Source organism: Halyomorpha halys, unplaced genomic scaffold, assembly GCF_000696795.3.
Source record: "Halyomorpha halys isolate HHAL.00 unplaced genomic scaffold, Hhal_1.1 Scaffold694.1, whole genome shotgun sequence".
In the NCBI taxonomy this organism is placed as follows: Eukaryota; Metazoa; Arthropoda; class Insecta; order Hemiptera; family Pentatomidae; genus Halyomorpha; species Halyomorpha halys.
In genome coordinates, this window is record NW_027111898.1 from 161570 (window position 1) to 184835 (window position 23266).

Sequence of the window (23266 nt, forward strand, 5' to 3'; positions counted from 1 at the left end):
AATATTATTTAAATAATATATATTTTTTCACTGATCTTGGCATTATATGTCGATGTGATTGGTGAGAGTTATAAAAAAAAGAAGCCGGGTATAAGTTAGGATGGGTCTCTACAAAGTTATTTGGCCGAAAGTTGATCCGGGTCTGGAAGACTCGATAAGGCTATTAGGCCCGTTGTAAGGGAGAGTCCATGGGGCCTATCGGGCGAGCTCAGCTACAACCAACTTTTTGTCTAACTGCCTCAGTGTTATAATTGATGTCCAAGGGTTCTTAATGTTCCTTAAGAAGGAAAAAAATTGAAAATACTTTGATTTATGATCTGGCAAAGAAAGTAAAGTATTAAGATTAGATATTGATACATAGCTATTTAGACACAGCTCAAAGACAATATTAAGAAATAACAAACTTGAAACAAAATTTCAGAGTACCAAATCCTCAATACTTGTCTGTTATGCATGAAAAACTGATAAATTAATTAAGACCAAACTTTAAATTGTTGTTATTTAGAGTCTTAAAAAAGTTTTTAGCAACATTAAACTGTTATCTATAGGGTCTTAAGTAGCTCATATGGTTAGGCCTAGGCCTACATTCTGAGATCTACGGGGGGTGCCGATTCGAATCTGGCCGGGAGGCATTGACTTTATTCATTAAGTAGCGGTCCCACAAAATGAAAAACTTGACCTCATACCATGATTAGAATAGGTTGTTCACCTGTAGATAGCTAGGCAAACATCACCTATGCTGAAGATTGCCTTTAAAAAAAACTATTATCCATAATCATCATAAAAATAGTGGATGTTCTAAAATTTTTAATATATATTTATTTTATTTATCAGAAAATGATATTTAGATAGGATTCGGATTTGACCCAGTTGGAGCTTTGCCTTATAATCTCATTAAGTCTGGCATAGATAGTTTTCTGAAGAACACCAGAGTGCGTCAGGGCCACTAATAAAGATACACGTCAAATTTAAATCTTTATATTTTTATTAGATGTTTACCTGCAATGATATTTCGAAAAAATAATTTTTCAAGAGTTAGTTTAAATTAAAAATTATTTATGTAATAAATTTTATTTGTGAAGGCGATCTAAAGGGCTATGGCATTGATATAAAACAAAAATATTTTAAAATAATAATAATATTGATAAAACAATAATTATATATAGAATTAGCAAAACAATTGATGGAAATGATACAAAAATAACTAAATATGAACTGGTCTGCCGATCTCGATAAACTCGGTAAATAGTTATTTAATTAATATTGGACTGCAACCCATTAAAAAGACAAATGATTCAAGAATTTAAATTTACTAAAAACAAAATTAGAAATTCTAATAATTATAGTGATTTAAAACAATAAAATTCAAAATGATAAACATTTTATAAAACATAAAAATTTGGTGAGGTGCGCGCATCACAACTTCCACTTACCACACTACCACACTACTTTGAGCTCAAATAAATCCTAGCTCGTTTCAGTACAGATACTCTTAAGACCTATTTTATGGAGCTAGTTCGTCAACTGAAAGGCTCATAATAAGGGTTTAGTGGAAAGAGAAGAGATTGATTGTTTAATTACTAAACTGACGAAAAAAGCCTCCCCTCTTGAAGGAAACATATAGCTCTACTAGGCGACTCGCAATGGCTGATTGTGCAATGTACTGTTACGACAGGACTGGGAATACGATGAATGCCAGGGTCCGAGTTTAGGACGGGGGCGCGGGACAGGTTCTGAGATACTTTGGTGACGTCGCGAGGAGGGCTACCACCAAACAAGCGCTACACCTCGCCCTTCCTAGTATGTGTCTTCACCAAAAAGAAGGACAGCTGCTAAGGAAAATCTGGATAAACAGAACTCATCAACCAGGCGATGGGAGTTTGTCTAAGGGAAGGAAAGTCCTGAAAGATAACTCCAGGTTTCTGGGTTATGGTCTGGGTTAACTGCTCAATGATGTGAAATCTGTATTGCTAAAAATAATCAAAACAGACCATTGGATTCGAATGGATTAAACGGAAAAAGAAATTAGAAACGGGCAAGGACGCCTCATTTTGGAACTTGAAATGTGCAGAATTTGTCGAATAAGAAGCAGGAAGTACAAAGATATATTTCTAAGCCACAGGATAATACAGGATTACATATTATGAATGTGACCTTCACCCTCCGCCGCAGATTCGGTCCATCTGTTACTTTTACTAATATTCCTTTACTCAGACCCGACATAGTCCGATATCTTGGATTCATTCTAGACAAAAGACTCACCAGGAACCAACATACTAGACTTAATAGACATGAGTTGAACAGATAATTCAACCAACTTTACCGACTTCTCAGCAGGACCTCTAATCTCCCAAAATAAAACTAGCTACGGACTTGAAACAGCTGAACTTTCAAACTTCAAACGTATCCAATCCTTTCAATCCGAAATCATTAGAACCATAGTCAATGCACCCTATTACGTTTCCAACAGTACACTACAACCTTCATATCCCTTTTGTGCTAGACCTCATACCAATCAAATTCTCAAAATTCCATATAAATCTACTAATCATTCTAATGCTTTGGTTCAATCCTTATCCAGTTCCACTCATCCTTACAATCCACCTCGAAGGCTGAAATGGCAGTGGCCAAGAGACCTTTTGTAAAACAAAATTGAAAATTGGAGTTCTGGTAATGGTCTGGTCATGTAGAGTAATTGTGGCTTTAGCGCACTTACTCAGTCTCCACGGGCTCATTACCAGTAACGCGGTGAAAGGGCTGCGCAGGAATCTCGAAGGGCCCTACTCTACCCGTCATGCGTGGGGGATAATAAATTGTAATATAATAAATTGTTCAAGGGGATTGTAAATACTATATATAATTTATTTTACTATGTTTAATTATGTTCATTTATTTATTTTTTCTTATATACATAGAGAGATTTTATTTTTTATTTTATATATTTTTTTATTTTGTTTATTATTATTTTATTTTTTGGTGGTATACTGGAAGATCGCTGATTGCCGTGTGTATTATTAATAAATGGAATATGGTCCGGGTGCGGTAAAAAAAAACTCAAATAGTGACAACTATTGAAATTTAGTTATTAAAATAGTTGTCACAATTTGAGTTTTTTTTTTACCGCACCCGGACCATATTCCATTTATTGTTTTATTTTTTGTATGAAAGTGTAGATTGTATATTGTGTATTTAACATTGCATAAGTTTGTGGCAGATTGTAATATTACCAATAAATAAAAGTTTGCAATTTGAAAGAAAAAAAATATGAGGAAATTTCTCAGAAGCTCCTGAAAGTGGATCTCAACCTCAAAATCCTTTCATAGTAATGAAGGATAGATAAATATAACACCTATTTTTCCCAACTCATAATAATGTGCAATGGATAATTAACAAACATCAATATCAAACAAAATTAAAGGTAGTTTAGAACAGTCAAATTGATAATTTGCCTTATAAGCCCTTTTAAACTATTTCAATGAATATAAGACCTATCTGATATTAAAGAGCAACCAAAATCAGAATCGTTATAACTATTTTTAGGAGAAAATCCTGAAAAAAAGTGAAAACTCGATTATTTAAACTGGCGCTTCTGGTTGGTCGTTTTAAACAAAAAAGTTACTATAAATTCCAGATGAATATATGCCCTAAAGATATAATGTCAGTTTCAGACGACGTTTCGTTTCTGAGCAACGCTATAAGCACTCGTAAAAAGCCCACATTGCAAAGCTTATCTATTTTGCCTCAGGAAACCTCTATCTTCTATCGAAAACCCGAATTCCATATTTTGCAATATCTCAAAAGTTCCATTTAATATGTATTCGGTTTATAGAGAAGTAAAAGTAAAAATCTTGATATTTTTTAATACTATTTTAAAAGCACTACGGTTTTCAAATTAGAGCAAAATTCCAAAAGACTTATTTCGTTCTGCGTTGGATTTAAAGAACTTCGGAATGTATTAACAATAAAATAGATTTTGTACTTCTCGATGAGAATCTTACCAATAATATTAGGAATTAGTAGAAGAAAGTATTTTTTTCTAAAAAAACTATTTTTTGTTTTCATTGTTGGGCATGATTATGCCAACAATAAAGTTGCGAAACATCGCCTTCATAAAGTTGCATTATTGACTAATCCTCAAGACCCACCAAAAAAATATATAACAAAAATAGTAAAGAAAAAAGCATAAAGTGGGTCATCTTATCTTTCTTCTTTTTCCGAATACAATTGAGCAAACATAAACTGAAAGCGTAATAACTTGAAAAGGGTATATTGGCTCTTTCTTCCATTTCCCGGTCATTTCTTTTCATTAGATTGTACCAATAACGTAATCCGAATGTTTTATTAAATGTTTGGAATTGGCTTTGAGGATATAAAGGCAATCTAATTTAGTCTTCCCAATAATTCAGCCTCCCCAACTGAATTGAAAAGGGACCTCATTGGAATCCCTACTTATCGATGTACATGTAAAGGAGACAAACCAATAACAATGAAAAGCCCGGTAGGAAGCCTGTACCAAATATTTTTGGTATGTTTATGTAGTGGATTCCTAGAGCAAACACAGAGTTATCAGTTTGGAATGGTTTTACTTTTTATTCATATTTTAATTTCTTTTTATATAGGGTCAACAATCCATTATTAGAGAATAAAACAATTAAATAACTGGCGGTTTAGAATTCTCCATCGGTTTGAAGGAGATCTACTACTTTATTTTCTGATGTATTTTGTGATCAGGTGACAATAATTTTTGTGCTCGGTTTATTAAATTTTTAGCGGTATTGATTTTATATCTTTTGAGACATTGACTTGTTTGATGTATATTTCTTCCAAAGTAAATATGGTTTTGCTACCATATTTTTTCTGTTTCTCAATTCGAGTTCCAAATTAAAATTACATCCAAAAATGGTATTTTGTATGTTATTTCGAATTTTATAGTAAAACTTAATTTGGGAGGATAGTTGTTAAATTCACTTAAAACTATTTCTTTTTCGTTGTTCTTGGTTGGTATCGCGGCCATTGTATCGTCACCAAATTTATTTATAAATGGTATATGGAATGGGATTTTGGGAATTACTACTACAAATGAATCTTCTAAATAAAAATCAGGGCAAAAGGAGATCCCTATTGGGCATCAGAATTCTTCGTTAAATTGAAAATATCCTCTATCCGGACATAAAGGTTAGTGGTTTGATTAATTGTGTTTTGGGAATATTTGTGTATGTTTTGAGCTTATTCCATTTATTTTCGATGATAGTTTACAGTAACCAAAGAAAGTATTTTTTCAACTTTTTTTTATTTATCAAATTATGATAAAAAAAAACCTTTTACTTCAAAAATAAAAAGTATATTTATAATTTAATAACTACAAATAAAATTCAAATGAAGAACTTCTTTCATAAAAAAACATCAAACTTCAAAAAAATACAGAAAACATTTGCACAACTTGCGTTTTATTATTATTTTTTAAAATTTAATATTGTGTATGTCCGTTGGCATCTATTACCGCTTGTAAACGTCTCGGCAATGAGTGGACGAAGTTTTAATTAATCCGTGTTAATTTGTTCTTATTCTTGTTGTAAACGATTTGTCTTCCGATTATTTGGTGTTTTCAAACATTTTTATTTAAAATATGCTACAAATTTTTAATTATGTTCAAGTCAGGAGACAGTGAAGGGATATCGAGTTGTTGGGAACTGTTAAATATTAACCACTCTTTAGTTTTGTTTGCTGTATGTTTCGGATCATTATCATGCTAGAAATATACCGATCCTGAATTCCTAATTTGGCTGCACTGGCTGGCAGGTTATGATGCAAAATCGTGACATAACCTTCTGCATTTAAAATCCCTTCAATAGGCACGAGATTTCCTGCACCATTATAAGCCACACATCCCCAAACCATTACACTCCCACCTCCATGTATTACAGTAACCGACACGTTTTACTTCCTGAATTCTTCATTTCTCCTTCGCCATATCGTCTTTCTGCCATTAGATCCAAACAAATTAAATTTACTCTCATCAGAGAATAATAAATTTTTAAAAACTGATGGACTTGTTGATGTAATCCATAGCGAATAAGAGCTTTTTTTTTAATCATTCATTTATTGTTATTTACAACTGTATAATATATATACAACAAGTAAATTTGCTGTAGTTGAGATAGTGACATTGATAGAATTCCTGTAACATTTCTAGAGGAGAAGATCACGAAGGCCATCTTCTTTTCAGACACCTAGGAGGATTATTAGGTAATGAAGGAGAAGCCAGGTTAGAAACAAGTGGATTTGGGTGGTTGGGAAGTTTTCCATGGAAGGAATGGTATCTGGTTTTGGTCAAATCGGCAACATATGGGACATTGAGGTCATGATGGATGACTTGATTTGTGACAAAGTAAGGAGCGTTAAGGATTTTACGAAGGATTTTGGACTGTAAGGATTGGATTTGGGAGGAATTTGATGGTTTAGTGGAGCCCAAAAGCTCAACTCCGTATGTCCAGATAGGCCTTATATAGTTATGTAGATCAGTCTTTTGTAATGCATTGGCAATTTAGACCGTTTGTCCAGTAAAAGATGTAATAGTCGAAATCGACGAAACTGCCTGTCTTTTCAGTCTTGTATAAGGATTCCATGTCAGTCGTTTGTCGAGATGTAGTCCTAAGTAACGGATCTGTTCGACAAGAATAAGTGGGGTATTATTAAAGGATACTGTAAGGCAAGAGGTCATTGGTTTACGACGAAGGGTAAATGTGATTTGGTGGGATTTATTGGAATTAATTTTAATCCTCCAATTTTGGCACCATTCTTCAAGGGTGGTGATCTGGGATTGGAGGGTTTATAGACATGTATCATCGGCATACGTGGTGAGGATAGTGTTAGGATGGATTGGGATGTCAGCTGTGAAAGCTGTATAAAGGATAGGACCAAGGATACTACCCTGAGATACACCAGCAGACTGACGGAATAGGGATGAATAAGCGCCGTTATGATTTACTTGAAATAATCTTTCGAAGAGATAAGAACGGATAATGAGGAAGTAGAGCCTTTTTTACGATTGGTTTCACAGATATAAGGTTTCTTTCTCGGATTTTTTGTAGTTTTGCCTCTTTCTTCAAATCTCTTAATTATATATCTGACGGTAGAAGAGTTAATACCTAAATCCTTATATCGCGATATGATTTTGAAATAATATAATAACTTTTTCGCGAGTAGCACTTAGTTCAATCGTTTTTGGCATTAGGATCGGTTAAATTAAAACGAACATAATAGATTGAAATATTTTATAATACTGATAGAAAAGAATAGGATTATAGTTAAGCATACAAATAAGAGCAAGAAAACAAACAGTGCAAATACTTTTTTCCTTTTGTTTATATTATGTTTGAATAAATTTTTATTCTGATCAATATTTTTAATAGAATTTATGCTGTTTTTTTAACAAGTTATAATTATACTTTTTACTAAGGAACCTCAACCTATTTTAATATTATTTAAATTCATTATATAAAGAAAACACAAGGTGGACAAATATTTTTGTTGCAGACAACATATTTTTAATAATTAATTCCTTACTATGAATAACTTTATCTGTTGGAGTTGTAAACATTTTTTGTTACCTTGTTATTTATTCTGCAGAGGCATAAAATTACTAATACCATTATTGTGTACATACGCCGACTTCGCCACTTTTATCTCTCTGGTCAGTATCAGCTACTTTCAGACTGACCAACCCTTATGTTCTGATCCTTACGTCACGGCAGGCGGACGGTTTACTATCTTCCTCCATGAGGACAATAACCCACAAGGGGTCCCATCACCAACGGTCATGTATAGACGTTTTTATTTTATGTCCCTAATGAGACAATAAATATTTTTTATTTTAAGAAGAATTTTAATTTAGTGTTAGTCAGAAGAATTATGTTCCTTATATATATTTTTTTCTTTCATTCTTTTTCTAAGATTTTTATTTTATAGCATTAAAGGATTCAATATATATCATTATAAAATTTGACTCTAAATTTCTTTTATTTTAATTACCATTTACCGTTGGGCTAGGTTCCCTTTAAACTCCTACCCACGGTTACCGCTATACAACCACGAAGGGGTTGTATGAAGTGCGCCTTCTACCTAAGGCCTGACGTTACTTCACTTTTGATTGGCTGGTTGGATATTATTTGTGGGCTGTGTTGAAATTAGTTTCCTGAAACAAAACATTTATGATTGACGGTAATGAATTTTGATTGGGAGGCTATGAAAACTGCAGATTGATGACGATGTTGCGAATCATATGTAGAAGGAAGGTGACTCATACATTCATGCTACATATTTCTCGTCCTTCATGTCCCTCCACCTACCCTCTCTTCGGCTACCAGAGGGCTCTTTGGAGTGACCTTATGAGCGAGGGTTTTCATTACAGAATAGAAGTAAAGAAATGAAGTCTGCCTCTGGCCAAAGCTCGCTAGCGAGTGAGTGAGCGTGTTTTGCTGTCTCGGACACATGGGGCGCTGGTGTTACAATCGCAAATAGCGATATGATTATAGTTTGATCCGAATCTTCCGTTTAAACGGAACAGGTGTAATAAAATAAGTACCTTCCCGAATCATTTCTACCTGAATCTGCTATTTTTCTTACTGTGGAGCGAACGAGTAATAAAATACTGCTAAACGGTTAAAGAAAAAGATGTCAATACTTCCTTTGATAGGGAAATAATCAGAGAGCCGAAAGACATCTTTTCCATAAGTCACATTGTTTATGAAAACAACCTCTTACGGATCGATGGGACTCTAATCAAGGCTTCCATAATCATATATCAATCAATTAGACTCAGAAGACTTAATGAAGTGAGTGAAAGAATCATCGCGGAGATATTAGAAGACATCAAACGGGACAAAGGTTGGAGAAGGACAGCGGTAGAAATGTGAGCTGACACTGATGTCGAAAACAGTGCCATGGAATGAATATTCAATGAACTCCTCGCTCCTGATTAATAGCAAAGGCCCATTAGCAGATTAGGCGCCGCTCTTGGAAGTTTGTCCGCTCCTGTCAACCCTCTCCGGATTACAACCCTTCGGATAAGAAACTTTCGGATAGTGTCTGTTTCATTATGTAATTACCTCTGATCAGATATTTGGAGATTTGTAAGTTATTACTAATGCCTTAGTAATAATTTGTCTGTTTATAGGCATTTTGTGTTCCTTATTGGCCAGAAAGGGAGGGGTTTTTCATGTTATCTAGACGTAAGGAAAAATATTCATTATAAAATGAAACTATATAAAACTGAGTCAAAAACTCACACCGGTTAGTAACTGTATATTTTATTTCAGAAGAGTTGGTTATTGAATTAACAAGACTTTATGGACTAATAAAATGCAAATGTTTTTTTACTTTTTCCCTTTATTTTGTAGTATTACACTCCGTCATTCAAATTCAGACGTTGATAACATAATCTGTCCCACGCATCATACCATTGCTGGTCACCCACTGGGTTCCTGTCTAAGTCCCTTTCTATTTAATCTTTTAATATTTTTATATTTTAATAATATCCCTGCCCTTTTCCCAAAACAGTTAAATACTTAAAATTCACTTTAGATAGCAAACTATTATTTAACCACCACATCAATTCGAAATTGGAAAACGTTGTTTGTTAGTTTTGAAAGGGGCGTTTAACAGCCTGGTCATCAACGCCCGTTGGTTGTTGTTTTGGTAAAGCCTGGTTGTTCCACAGTCATAGCTTTGGTATGGTGAACTGATCCGCACCAGTGGGACTCATTTCCTTGGGATTTGAAATATTATTTAGCTAGGTAATTATAATTTGTTTAAGAATCGTTACGATAGTGGAAAGGATGATGAAAAGCAGATAAGTAACTATTCTAATTTTAAAAATAAGGCAAGATAAATAGATAATTATAGTAATTAAAGGCTGATCATTAAGTTAGTCTGATGGATGAATTTAATACCTAATGGATGAGGTACGCGTTCGGTCGAGTGTAATATACAAACAAATTTGGAATTATACAAAATATTGAGCTGAATCATAAATAATAAAAACTTGATAGTTGATAATTGAATAGTAATAAAATTTTTTTTTATTGATAACCATGGAATTAGATGGTAGCATATTGAAAACAGTGAATTAACTAGTAGATTGCTTAGATTACCACCATTAAAAATTAAAAAAGTTTAACAATGTTGTAAAAATTAACTTTATCGAATTTATTATTTGCATTATATCTATCTATCCGTGGCGCTACAGCCTAATTTGGACCTAGGCCTCCTCAATGAGCCTTCGCCATGTAGCTCGGTCCAGTGCGGCCGCTCTCCAGTTGCGGACGGTCAGAAGTTGCCTGGAATCCCTGATAACGGCATCCTCCCATCTCAGCCTTGGCCTGCCTCTTCCTCTGGTCCGATGCAGCCTACAGTCCAGCAACCTCCTCGGGATCTCATCCGCTGTCATCCTGACCAGATAGCAACCCCAGCGCAGACTCACCAGCCTTATGTGACGCATCGCATCTCCCTCACCGAACAGCTCGTAGGTGTTGGTTCGCCTCCTCCAATTCAAAGCCAAATATTCGGCGCAGAATTCTTCTGTCGAAGATCAAGGTTTCCTTTTGTTCAGCACTTCTCAGGGTCCAGGCTTCCGACCCGTAAGTGAGGACGGGTCGGATTAGTGTCTTGTAGAGGTGCAGCGAGTGATAGCTCGACTCCTCAAGTGCTTCCCGAGTCCAAAATAGCATCTGTTAGCCTTCATAAGATGCTGGCTTGTTTCCAGGGCGATCCTGTTATTGATGCTGATCACTGTGCCTAAATAGGTGAACTAGTCGACACATTCAAACGTAAATGGACCCATCTTCACCTCCCCGCCAACAACGTCCATTATACTAGGTCCATTATGTATTTACTTTTTCCCTGGTTACTCCCCATCCCTATTGCTTCAGCTAGCCTCACAAATACGTCCAATGGTCCAAGTCGGCAAATCCCAGCACCTGTACCAGCCTGTCAATGATTGTTCCAGAGGTTTGTACTCCGGAATCCCTAATTACCTTTTCGAAGTGCAAATTCCGGATTTGCATTATAGGTCGATATTTTTACAAAATGTTTGAAAATAGTTATAACAAGTCAATAGAGAATATTTAATAACACGCTTTCATATTTTTTACTTTTACAAAGTAATAAGGAGAGTAATAATAAAAATAATTCCAAGCACCAGGTTCAAATAGAAAACCACTTTATTTGAAGCATTCTAATTCTACTTGAAAAACACTTCAAATTTCTGAATAGATAAAAAAAAATCCAAAATGGTAGCTAAGGAATCGGAAGAATGTTGATATTGTGTAGTTGGACCCTATTGAGCGCCATTGCATTCCACAGGCGGCGCTGGTTATGGGAGGGCGAAAATGGCGGATCGATTCCTTCCATAACCTCTGTTTATTATAATCTATTAACTTTTTTTTCTTCTTCCCATTTATATTATTTTTTTAAAAATTATTTCAAATATTAATATTAACGACATTATCGTGAAGAAATTAAATTGTTTATACAAAAATTTAAAAAAAAAAAAGAAGTGTTCTACAAGATATGATTGAAATATAATTTTTTTTTTTAAGCAAGTGTTATATAAAACTTTTTTTATAAGAATAAACAAAAATTTATTTCAAGAAAAGTTAAGATTTACAGAATACAGGTGTCGCAAAGAGGAGGAAAAAGTATTTGCGCCTAGCCTCAAAGCAGTCGTTTAAATTGAGTCGCTGAACTAATATTTGATTTGCTCATCATGTGAATTGCGTAAGACAATTTGTTAAGGAATATTTCTGCAAAGTAATTTAATAAAACGCAAATGGAAGAAAAAGAATATTAAATAACTATATACACATATTCTATAATAAATAATTATAGTATTGTATACAAAGGTAATAATACAAATTTTATTTATATTAAATGGTTCCTGGAAATAAATCCGGGTATAATGAGAAATACGTGCTTACAATAACTAGGGGAAGGCGTATAATGGAGGGAGGTACGCGTTCGGGCGAGTGTCGCTAGAAGGTGGGGTCAGTTCCTTTAGTAGGCGTGACAGCTGGTACACAATATTTTACAGTTGAGAGTTGCTGCCAGAAATAGCTACAAAGGGAGATTTAAAAAAAAAAAAAGTACTCACATTTAAGTAAAAAAATCAAAAATGTTACAATAACTCAGAAATAAACAACTACAGGAACTTAAATTACAAATTTCCAAAAAATGGGCCGAAGCCCGCACTGGCTGTACACAGCTAAAAATTCGAAACTATTCTGTTATTAAGAACCAATTTAGTTCAGTAAAAAAATTGTTTATCAATACTTTTATGTTAATAAAATTACATTATTTTAAAAGAATTTCTCCGAATAATTGCATTGTTTTATGCATCGACACCTTAAGAAATAATATGGATACAAGTTATCAGTTATCAACAATCGAAAACCTCTCTACCCTGGCTGCGCCACTCTATAATTTCACCGCTCCACTGACGTTTTTGAATGTTTACCTTCAGTTTTGAAGGTTGTGAAAAATACTTATTTAATTAAAATTATATTAATCTTCACGCGTATGTGGCAATTTTAAAAAGACAAACAAAACGAGCCTGAATAATCTCACTAGTAAAACCTCATAGTACAAGAGCCCAAGAGGAGAAAGGAAGGCAGTAATTTCACCCCAATCTTCGGTTAATTTAATGAAAACAATGTATAATTACTATTCAAAATTAATGGGTCTGGGAAGTATAAGTAGGGGGAATAGAAATGGCGTTTGTTTCAAAAAGTTACAAAAAATTAATTTTTCATTCAGAACTCTATACCTTTAAAACTACCAACAACACTAGACAATGTAAGAGAGCATCATTTAAAGTAGAGTAAATTTGCTAAAATATTAGTCCTAATAGAGCTTTTATGTTCAATAGTTCTTGAGATATAGCTTTTTAAAAAGCAGTGGGGGAGTGGAGATGGCCGACCGTTTGTTACAGCAACTCTGACCATCTTCTTCATATTTTACGGTCAACTATATATATATAAACTAAGAGTCTATCCATGAAAACGATACAAACATGTGGAGAATCTACCCATTGATAGAACTCCAAAAACATTTCTAAAGGAGAAGATCTGGAGGCCATCTTCTTTTCATACCCCTAGGAGGATTATTAGGTAGTGAAGGAGAAGCCAGGTTAGATACGAATTGATTTGGGTGGTTGGGAAGTTTATTATTGAAGGATTGGTATCTGGTTCTGGCCAAATCGGCAACATAGGGGACATTGAGGTCCTGATGGATGATTCATTAAAAGATAAAATTAGTAAAGGAAAAATAAATAGGATTTATAAAATACATTTATAAAACTTCGCTGGAGCAAAAAAGATTGCAACAGGTTAGAAATGAAAAAAAAATCCAGACTTATAGCGAATTGAACTACTAATTTTCAAAAAATGGGCCAAAGCGCACTGTCACTGTATTTCTTTGTAAAAACACAGCTAAAAAAATTTAACTTTTCTTTTATTAAGAACTAATTAATTCTCATGAATAATTATTTTCATTAGCACTTTTATGTTAGTAAAATTATAATATTTTTTTAGAGAATTCCTCCAAAAATTACATGGTTTTCTTGCATTGGCACCTTAAAGAAATAATTGGGATTTAACTTAAGGTAAGGGCCATTAAAAATGAACTTGAAGATAGTTGATAAACATTTATAACTTGGCGCAGTCTCCCTGCCTCTTACAGGCAATGGCTCCGATGGACTAATGTTTAGTATTCTTCTCGTCCCTTGTTTGCTTTCTCAAGACAATTTATCTTTTTAAGAGCAATTTAACATTTGTACCGAGGTTGCTAATTCGAAAATCTTATTCAGCTCAAACTGAGTGCTTTTAACAAGTGCTCAGTTAATTTATTTACTTTAATACGCTTCCCTGCTGCATTAACCATAACTTTTCAATCTCCTATTAGACATATACACCAGAGCATTCGCCCCACATAACCAATGGTCCAATGTGCCTGCCCTAGTACGTACTAAACAGGAAGCTTTTTGCTGATTGACTCTTATTAATAATTAATCTATAACAGATCATTGTTCAAATATATATTAACTATCATAATAAAATGATACAATATGAAATAATAATAAACAAAACATCATACATAAAAATAATTGTGAACAATTCCCTAAATAAATTTTTCATACAGGATACATCGCAAAATTAGAAAACAAGAATAAATCAACATAAACAGAATATAAATAAATATTGCTAAAAATAATAATAAGGCCATTCATGATGTGTTATATGTAAACAAATTTAACACATCATGAAAGTCTATTTAAAGTCATGTTAAATGTTGAATGCATAAGAGCTCCTAGCGGATTTACTAAGAAACCTATTTTATAACCTTTGCTTCCAAAAACTCATGTTATTGTTTACTTCTAATTGTTATCAAAATAATCTATTACAACATGCCTAAAGTGAGTGAAAAGCGAAGTTAAGTAAAAAGTTTAGCATCTCAGTGTCTTGTTAATCTTCTAATTTGTGAGGAAAAGAGTCAAGATGAGCTAATTGACATCTGTCATTATTATTATGGTATCATACGTTATTATTATGGTCATCCATAGCTTTATTACATTTATAAACATCTAAAACAATACTAACACAATCAAAACACAAACTACGAGCAAGTAACCTAACAAAATGGTGACGAGCTCAGCTGGTCTGTTGAGTGACGTCATTCTCCACTTAAAAGACCTAATATCTCAGCCATGCTATATGTTATATAATTTTAACATGGTAAAAGAAGGAGATATGTCTCCAATTAACATGTTAAACTAAAGGTCATGAATACCCGTAATGCACCAGAACTTGTGATGCATATCTTCACAAAAAATCATAATTTTGATATCAATAAGGTGAAAAGTATAAATACGTGATGGTGAAAATGAAGAAAAAAATAGTAGTATACAGTATAATAGGAGTGTACAGTATAATAGTAGTGTACAGTATAATAGTAGTGTACAGTATAATAGTTGTGTACTGTATAATAGTAGAGTACAGTACCCCCCATCATCTCCTCATATATTATCCACGATCAACTATCTTCTCATAATTAATTTTATTGTTATGTTTATTTCCAAGTTTGTTTGTTAATATTTTATTTGCTCTGAATTAAGGTTGTTATCTCGTTTTGTTTTTTCAGTCCTAAGGATGGCCTGAAATTAAGGTCGAAACGTAAGTTTTGCTTATTTGAGTATCTTTACTTACTTTAAGCACATCCGACCATCCCATCATTTTTATTATTCCTCCTTATATGTAAAATAAAATACTACGGGGCGATCATATGTATAATAAAACACTAAGAGGAGATCATATGTAAAATAAAATACTGCGAGGCAATCATATGTAAAATAAAATACTACGAGGCGATCATATGTAAAATAAATTATTACGCGGTGATTACTAAAAACATTTTTATATAGTACAGAAATTTTAAAAAAAGATAAAAAATAAATATGTTTAATATAAGACAGCATTAAACGAGTAATCTCATTTTTTCTTAAATATATAGAAGAATGCATATCACATATTATTGACACTGCGTACATATAATTCAACATTGATTTTAAGCCGCTCATTTTTCTTCTCTTTGTTTTCACTGTTGTGTCCCGTATACAATATATCCATTTTCGGAAAAAAAAAATATAAAATTGAGATACCATGTTTTTCGGTTCTAATCATCAATGGACGAATAATTATAAGAATTTTCATTAGCAAAAATAATAATATGACAACTAAAATTATAGAAAAATCAAATGAAAACAAGTGGAATGCTTTTATATTTATCACGATAATAATCCTAGAATTGAAATTTTAAAATTGACAGTAGTATGGTCAATTAAAGGTATACTGTACTATAAAGTGGTTCAAAATATTTTTTTTTTTTTTAAATTTACATCTTTAATGTATATATTTACAACCGGTATATGTGATGATGTGGTGTAAGGATCAGTATCTGGTTTTGCTATATCGACAACAAATGGAATATGGTACATGGTCCATGTATATATAAATACAGATGGATTTCTTTGTGACAAAAGATGCATTAACGATTTCGGACTGCATGCATGGGATACGAGAGGGATTCGATGACTTAGTGTAGCCCGTAATGCCATATCGCCCTTATTGTGGTCATATACATGAGTCATTAATTGGAAGTTTAGATCGTTTGTGTAGTGTGTGTGTGACCATAAGTGTTGTAATGGTAGGAATCGACCAGCAGTTTCCTGACTTCTCAATCTTGTACGAGGATTCCAAGTAGTCGTTTGTCGAAATGTAGTCGAATGTGGCGGATTTGTTGGACAGGAGTAATATTATAAGATACTGTATGTAGAGCATCGTCACACAAATACGTGTTGCCGAACCATCCTAAGGCTCTCGCGGACCTCCCATAGTTGAGGACCATCGGTTGGGAATCAATGATATAAGTAGTGAAGGTTTTTAATTAGAACCCTTTAACACCAGTGGGGCGATCCCTCCCCGTTTCTGTACCCCTTCGGCAGCGGCTGGGGCAATATTGCGAAGACCGGGCCCACTCCCTTATAATGCCATTTGGCGAAGGAAGGATATTTTTTTGTATATATTTATATGTATCCTAGTAATAAGTGTTTTTATATTATATTATTTTATAAATAAACTCAGGAGGTAAGAAAAAAACCGTATATACAATTTAAAAACGTTTTAAAAATAAGCATGTGGTTTCAGCATAATTTTAATTGTTGAGTCTTGTTAAATTTGTTTATGCAATGTATATAGTATAAATGAATTGTTCATGGAATGGATACAATAAATATAACAATTCTGAATAAATATGAAACTTGAAGTAGGAAAAGATTTATTCGAAACATTTTCCGTTGTTTAAATAAATGATAGTTATGAAGGATGGATTTATTGATAAATAAAAAAGTATAAATACAAAAATAAATCAACCTTCCCATTGCCCATTGATAATTTTTATCAAATGGAAAAGTTCATGAAAATTTATTTTAGCTACATCAGTCCATTTATTTTCATTTTCCTTTCTATTGGAATATCACCTGTGTCAGTAGATTTATGTTTTTTTCATTCCATTTAAAGATTTATTTCTTGCGCCAATACTGAGATAAACCTCTCCTGTTTTATTTTTTTTCACTAAATTGAAATATTCATCGAACCAAAAGACCTGTCTTAACTCTTTCCGCTTTACTGGAGTACATTTGGAACGGTTTATGCTGAGCTCAGTCCATAAAGCCAGGGCCTTTTAGATGACAAGCTTAAGCGAGAATTTACGACCCTTTTCCTCATAAAGTTATTGATCTCACGCCGACCTACAATGCAAGCGTTTGTATTATTGCCACTGTCTTCATAGTCGATACACAAACACTTTATGTTCCATTTCGCAAAGCTCCACTGAATTAATTAATGGATTAAAGGATAAATGTCAGCTAACTGAATAACTCGTTTAGGTAAAAAACTTTTTGCCATAAGTTCTCGAGAAATAGATGAAATTGTTTTCAGAGGAATCGAAATGTGGATCATTCGATTTGATAGCTCACAATGTTACGGATTTTTAAAAAAAATAATCATGAATCAATCCAACATATACATTTTCATTTTACATATTATCCGAAGTATTAAAACATTCTCAAGTTAATTACAAAAGAAGCTATCAAGCTTGGCATTTTAAAACGCTTTTGATCGAATCTTGCACCCAGGACTGGTTATACAAAATCCGTAAATTTCTACCCCCTACATATTTCCTCATTATCAGTTCTTATCTCTCCAATAGATAATTTCAAGTAAATCGCAACAGCGCTTATTCATTCATCAACCCTCTTTCCGCAGTCTTCTGGTGTACCTCATGGTAGTATCCTTAGTCCTATCCTTTGTAGAGTTTTTACAGCAGATATCCTAACCCATCCGAATACTATCCTTACTACTTATGCTGATGACACATGTACATTTTCAGTGAGGAATGACCCTTCCATAATATCCCGAACCTTCCAATCTCACATCATCTCCCTTCTAGAATGGTGCCTAATCTGAAGAATTAGAATTAATTAAAATAAATATCACCAAATTTACCCTTCGTCGTAAGCCCATAATTTCCTGTTCCACTGTATCCTTTAATAATACCCCAGTCATTCCTGTCGAACAGGTTCGTTACTTAGGGCTACATCTCTTTACTGGCTTCAAATCCTAGTACAAAACTAAAAAGACAGGAAATTGCACCTCGATTCCGACTATTACAACATATTCTGGAAAAACAGTTTAAACTTCCAATCCATTACAAAAGACTGATCTACATGACGATAATGACTATCTGGACATACAAAGTTGAGCTTTGGGGCTCCACTTAACCACCGAATTCCTCTCGCATTCAATCCATACAATCCAAAATCCTTAATGGTCCTTATTTTGTCACAAATCAAGTCATCCATCGGGACCTCAATGTTCCTCATTTCGTCGATTTGACCAGAACCAGACAGCAATTCTTCCATGATTAACTTCCCAACTACCAAACCCCACTTGTTTCTAGCCTAGTTTCTCTTTCATTATCTGATAATCCTCCTAGGCGTCTGAAATGAAGATGGCCTCGAGATCTTCTCTAGAAATACTATTGGATATCTATCAATGGGTAGATTCTCCACATGTTTGTATCATGCCATTTAATAACTAACATCAAATTTATTGGATGTATATATTTTAATGCTGTTGTAAATATCTAGAAATAAATGATTAAAAAAAATCTTTTATAAAAATATATTTTATAATGTTGTATCACTCATGTCTTTTCTAATTTGTTTAACTTATAGAACTAATATATTTGTCGACAATCCATGAGTTTAAAATTTGTGGGCTGAATGAATAAGTATACAATAGAAAATCCTTTTAATTATTTTTTTATAGTTTCTTATTTTTGTTCCCTGTGATCTCATCTTTCTAGTACATTGTATATTGCTCGGTATATATCCTATATTTATAAACTATGGTCCGGGAACCGCTAGCTTATGGTGTGTTCAACAAGTTCAGTACACAGGCCTTAGGTTTTAGGTTTTGGGGGGATTTAAAATGGGGGGACCCTTTAATTATGTTAAAGTGACAACGAGCGCCATCTACTGAAAAATAAAGTAATAGAAATAGCGCTATCTAGGAGGAACAGGGACTATGAGACCTGAAAGCACTAATCCCTTTGAGTTTGAACTTGCAGACTCTGCAGGGAACGTTGTAACCCAGTTACAAGCCCTAGACTAGGATGTTCAGTTAAGCAGGGAACAGAGCGAGGCACTGGGGCACACAGAGGTCAGGATATCAGTATCAGCACCATAGATCACTTATGGTGACTCATCCAATATGGAGTTCGCTCACGGCCAGTGAGAGAGCATCTTTCATTTTTCTACTAAACACAAAGTGGTGACCCATCATTATCATCATCTCATCTCGCCAATATAAATTCCCAATTATCTAATTAAAAAGATTAACAATATTGTGTATCTTTTGGCTTTCCCCCAAGATCACCTTAAAGGAATATCGTCAATTACACAGCTGTACAAATAATGCGTAACTATTATTTTCATATAATAAAAATAAAACAATTTCAGTGCATGGCTTGGTGATATAGTACTGTTTTATTGAAATAACTATTTACAAATAAATTAAATCATATGTAGTGTTCGAAACTGTGATATAAAAAATTCAGCGTGCCCGCCGCCGATGATTTTCCTGAAGGTAAGATTAATCAAACTAAGCTGTAATACTGTAGAGCAATGTTGAACCCGTCCAGAGTATTTGTTCACCACCACCCACCCTAGCCCTGTTGGTGGCAGCTCATTTAGCAAACCGTCTTCTTTTATTGTCTCGACTGCTGCAACCTACAGGCTCAGCAATATCCTCTTCCGAATATTCATGCCGATTTAAAATTTAAATTTCGTGCTTATTCTGTATATTTATCAAATTCGAGGAACTAGTAGGGGAATTTAATTAACTCGGGGACGAGTGGATTCATAATATCTGTTTCAGAGTATAAATCAACAATGTTAGAGCATATGTAACAAAATAATGTTTACTTAATTATTTGATGTATTTATTTACTTTATGTTATTCCTACTTTATAGTGACATATTTTCTGGAACATACAATTTTCGAACGTACTTGCAATAAGGTATTTTTTTGTAAATTAGTATATATACACTAATTGGATAAATTCCTATTTAGTTAGGGGTTTTAATTATAGAACTATGTAGAAAATATAATACTGCATTTTTTAAAAGTTAATTTAGTAAAAAATGTAGTAATAACTGATTTTGCCGGGTTTTACTCGTAGTTATGAGGCTACATTTACGAGGATGAAGGTTCAGGACCGTCGTATGGGTGGTGCGCTACGGATCGGTACCACTGCAATATTATTTCTTAATAAAATCATAACAAGCCGACTTATTGGCCATTAGTGAAAGTGCAAAGGTATAAAACTGGAATACATGAGGAAATATACTACCCTGCTTACGGACTCGATAAACTTATACTCGCATTTTCAAACTGATGTTTTAGTAGGCCTCTCGGATCAAACATGTTTTCAGTATAATTTGGAAATCTCATAGAACCTCTTTCTTCCTCTTTAATATTTTCCGGTTTGGATCATCAAATTTGTTCATGAAATGGGTTAAAATTTAGTACGTAGAGTTTACTTAATGCTGAGGAATCGACATGACAATATTAATGCCCATCTGGACATACGGAGTCGAGCTTTGGGGCTCTACTAAACCTTCAAAGTCCTCTCGTATCCAAATCTCGTACAATCCAAAATCTTTAGTATAATCTTCAATGCTCCATACTTTTTTACAAATACAATCATCCATAAAGACCTTAATATTCCATATGCAACCATAACACAACCTAGTCCGAACCTGATATCATTCCTTCCATTATAAAAACCCTAACCACCAAAACCCTCTAGCTTCTAACCTTGCTTCTTCTTCAATTCCTGACAATCCTCCGAGGCGCCTGAAAACAAGATGGCCTCGAGACCTTCTTGTGTTGAAATATGATTAGAGTGCTACCAATGGGTAGTTTCTCCACATGCCTGCATTACTCTATTTTGATCTTACATCAAATTTACTGGATGTTTTTTTTATGTAAATGTAGTTTTAAATAACAATAAATTAATAAAATAAAAAAATAATAAAATGTAGTACAGGCTTGAACATTTGTGTGCAAATGGAGTTAATAGCAAAGAAGTGACCTTTGGTGGTATATTAATTTTTTATAAACCTAACCTCACCATTTTTTATCCAGATTTCTAAAGTTTTACTTACTTCCACACCCCTTCTAAATTGTGTTAGAGAGCTGAAAATTGATATGTGAATTAAGTTAGTAATGTGTGTAATTTATTTTAGGGATCTTAACTTTTATTTCATTCCATCAGGAAATGTCCATGTGAGGAAATATTATTTTACCAATTACAAAGTTTTTTTTATCCACATTAACAAGTCTCTAGCCATTAATGTTCCCATAAAATTAAATTGGCACCCCTCCTAAACCATGTTAGAAGAAGATAAATTGTTAATTATTGGCAAGAATGGCATACGAAAGCCCAGCGCATTTATCTCTGCTGCGGCACCTCTTCTGCCATAAATAGCTGTAACCTAGAAAGTTAAGGCGTCACATTAGAGACCTCAAGCTGCAGTAGTGCTGGTTCGAATCTAGTATGGAGGACTTATTTCGTGAACCTATGGTGGTCTTACGGAATGAAAACTTGACCTTTAAACTCAGTTTAGACTAATTTCTTAAGTCTCTAAATTAGGCATTGTTGTTGGGAGCATGGTGCAGACTGAGTTCACCGATAAGTGATAGATTGCTTCCTTGCCAATATTTGCGTTGAAACTACCATCAATTACACTGAATTAATTGAAGTGAATGACATCATGAGAAAATAGCCAATTTTTATGAGTGGGAGGGAATACCTTTTAGGGAAATACCGCCAAGGAGAACTGCAACCCACACGACGCCCTGCGGGACATTAGGAATGAAATGTTAGATAAATACCACTTTCATCTTGTTTTGCTTATATGAAAATTATGTATTTTTTCTTTCCTCTCTGAAAAAATTAAAATCATTTAATGAAAAATGTATGAACTTTTAGAAAATATACTTTGAAAACATTTCATTTTTACTTCATTAGCTTGGAAAACAAGGCTCCTTTTTAATTTTGTTAAAAATTAGCAGTTAATATAATATTTTCTTTGAATCCTAAAAGCTAATTATTCTCAAAGTTTTATTAATTAATGTCCATATTCCATTTCGGGGAGTGAGAAAAGAGCGTAGGAATAATTATTATTAAGTATCATGTAGAATGGTAATGTCCTACTGTTAACTTAACGTAAGCGTAGTTTCATTGCTGGAAATAAAATGTAGAATACTTTATAAACATATTTTATTTTTTAGGTGGGATTATTAAAAATTAAATATATGACTTTCGTAAAGTTTTAACTTTCAAAGCATAATTGAAGTTCTTAGTGTTTATTGTGCCCACGAAACAGATTTTTTTAAATAGAGAAAAATACCAAGATTTTTTTCGAGGAACCACCACAAAATCAATACTTACACTGGGAAATATTGGATCCACTCTAGAGTTGGACAGTTAAGGGTTTTTTTAAACGAACCAATTTACAATGAATCACTCCTTGTAGTGAGCAGATTCTCCGATCGTTCTTTTTACTTTATTCCGTTTTGTTTAGAATTAAAAAAGAACTTTTTGTAGAGAAAACAACAATCTCTAGTTCTTATAGTTTTTAAGCCTTAATTTTAAATAAAAGAACTATTTTATAGATTAATGTAAAATACAAACTTTTAAATTTTAATAAATAAAAATAAAATAAATAAACTCCATAAAGTCCTAAGAATGGCAACGGAGGCTCCTTGGTTTGTAAGATATAGCTAACTGCATTGGGAATTAAAAATGAATGTCAATGTCAATGGAAGATTACATCAAAAAACGGTTGATGAAGTTCCACTCCCAGTTACCGACTGTTAAGGACCAGTGACTTGTAACTTGGGAAATCCAACCTCAACCCGAAGACTGAAGCCCAGGCTGTGTAGGACATCATTATAAATTAAATTTTTATTCTATTATTAACATAACTTCTATTTTAGTTTCTCTTTGCCCTGTTTTCAAATTAACTTGTGTTTTTTTTTTAATTAACGTTTGTTTCGGTATACGAATGTAGTTATTTTGTTAGTAA

General features: G+C 33.4%; 1 protein-coding gene across 3 annotated transcripts in view; it reads left to right on the plus strand.

Annotated features, from left to right (window-relative positions):
* LOC106685448 (DNA ligase 1) overlaps positions 1-23266 on the plus strand; it is a 54734-nt gene that overhangs the window by 8772 nt on the left and 22696 nt on the right. Inside the window, exon 1 of one of the 3 annotated variants that reach the window (XM_024364354.2) lies at positions 19636-19757. The exons of the other annotated variants lie outside the window; for them this stretch is intronic. Coding sequence (XP_024220122.1) covers positions 19743-19757 — 15 coding nt within the window. The 5' untranslated portion in view covers positions 19636-19742. Of the gene's footprint in view, positions 1-19635; positions 19758-23266 lie in introns of those variants that run through there. 3 annotated transcript variants of the gene reach the window in all.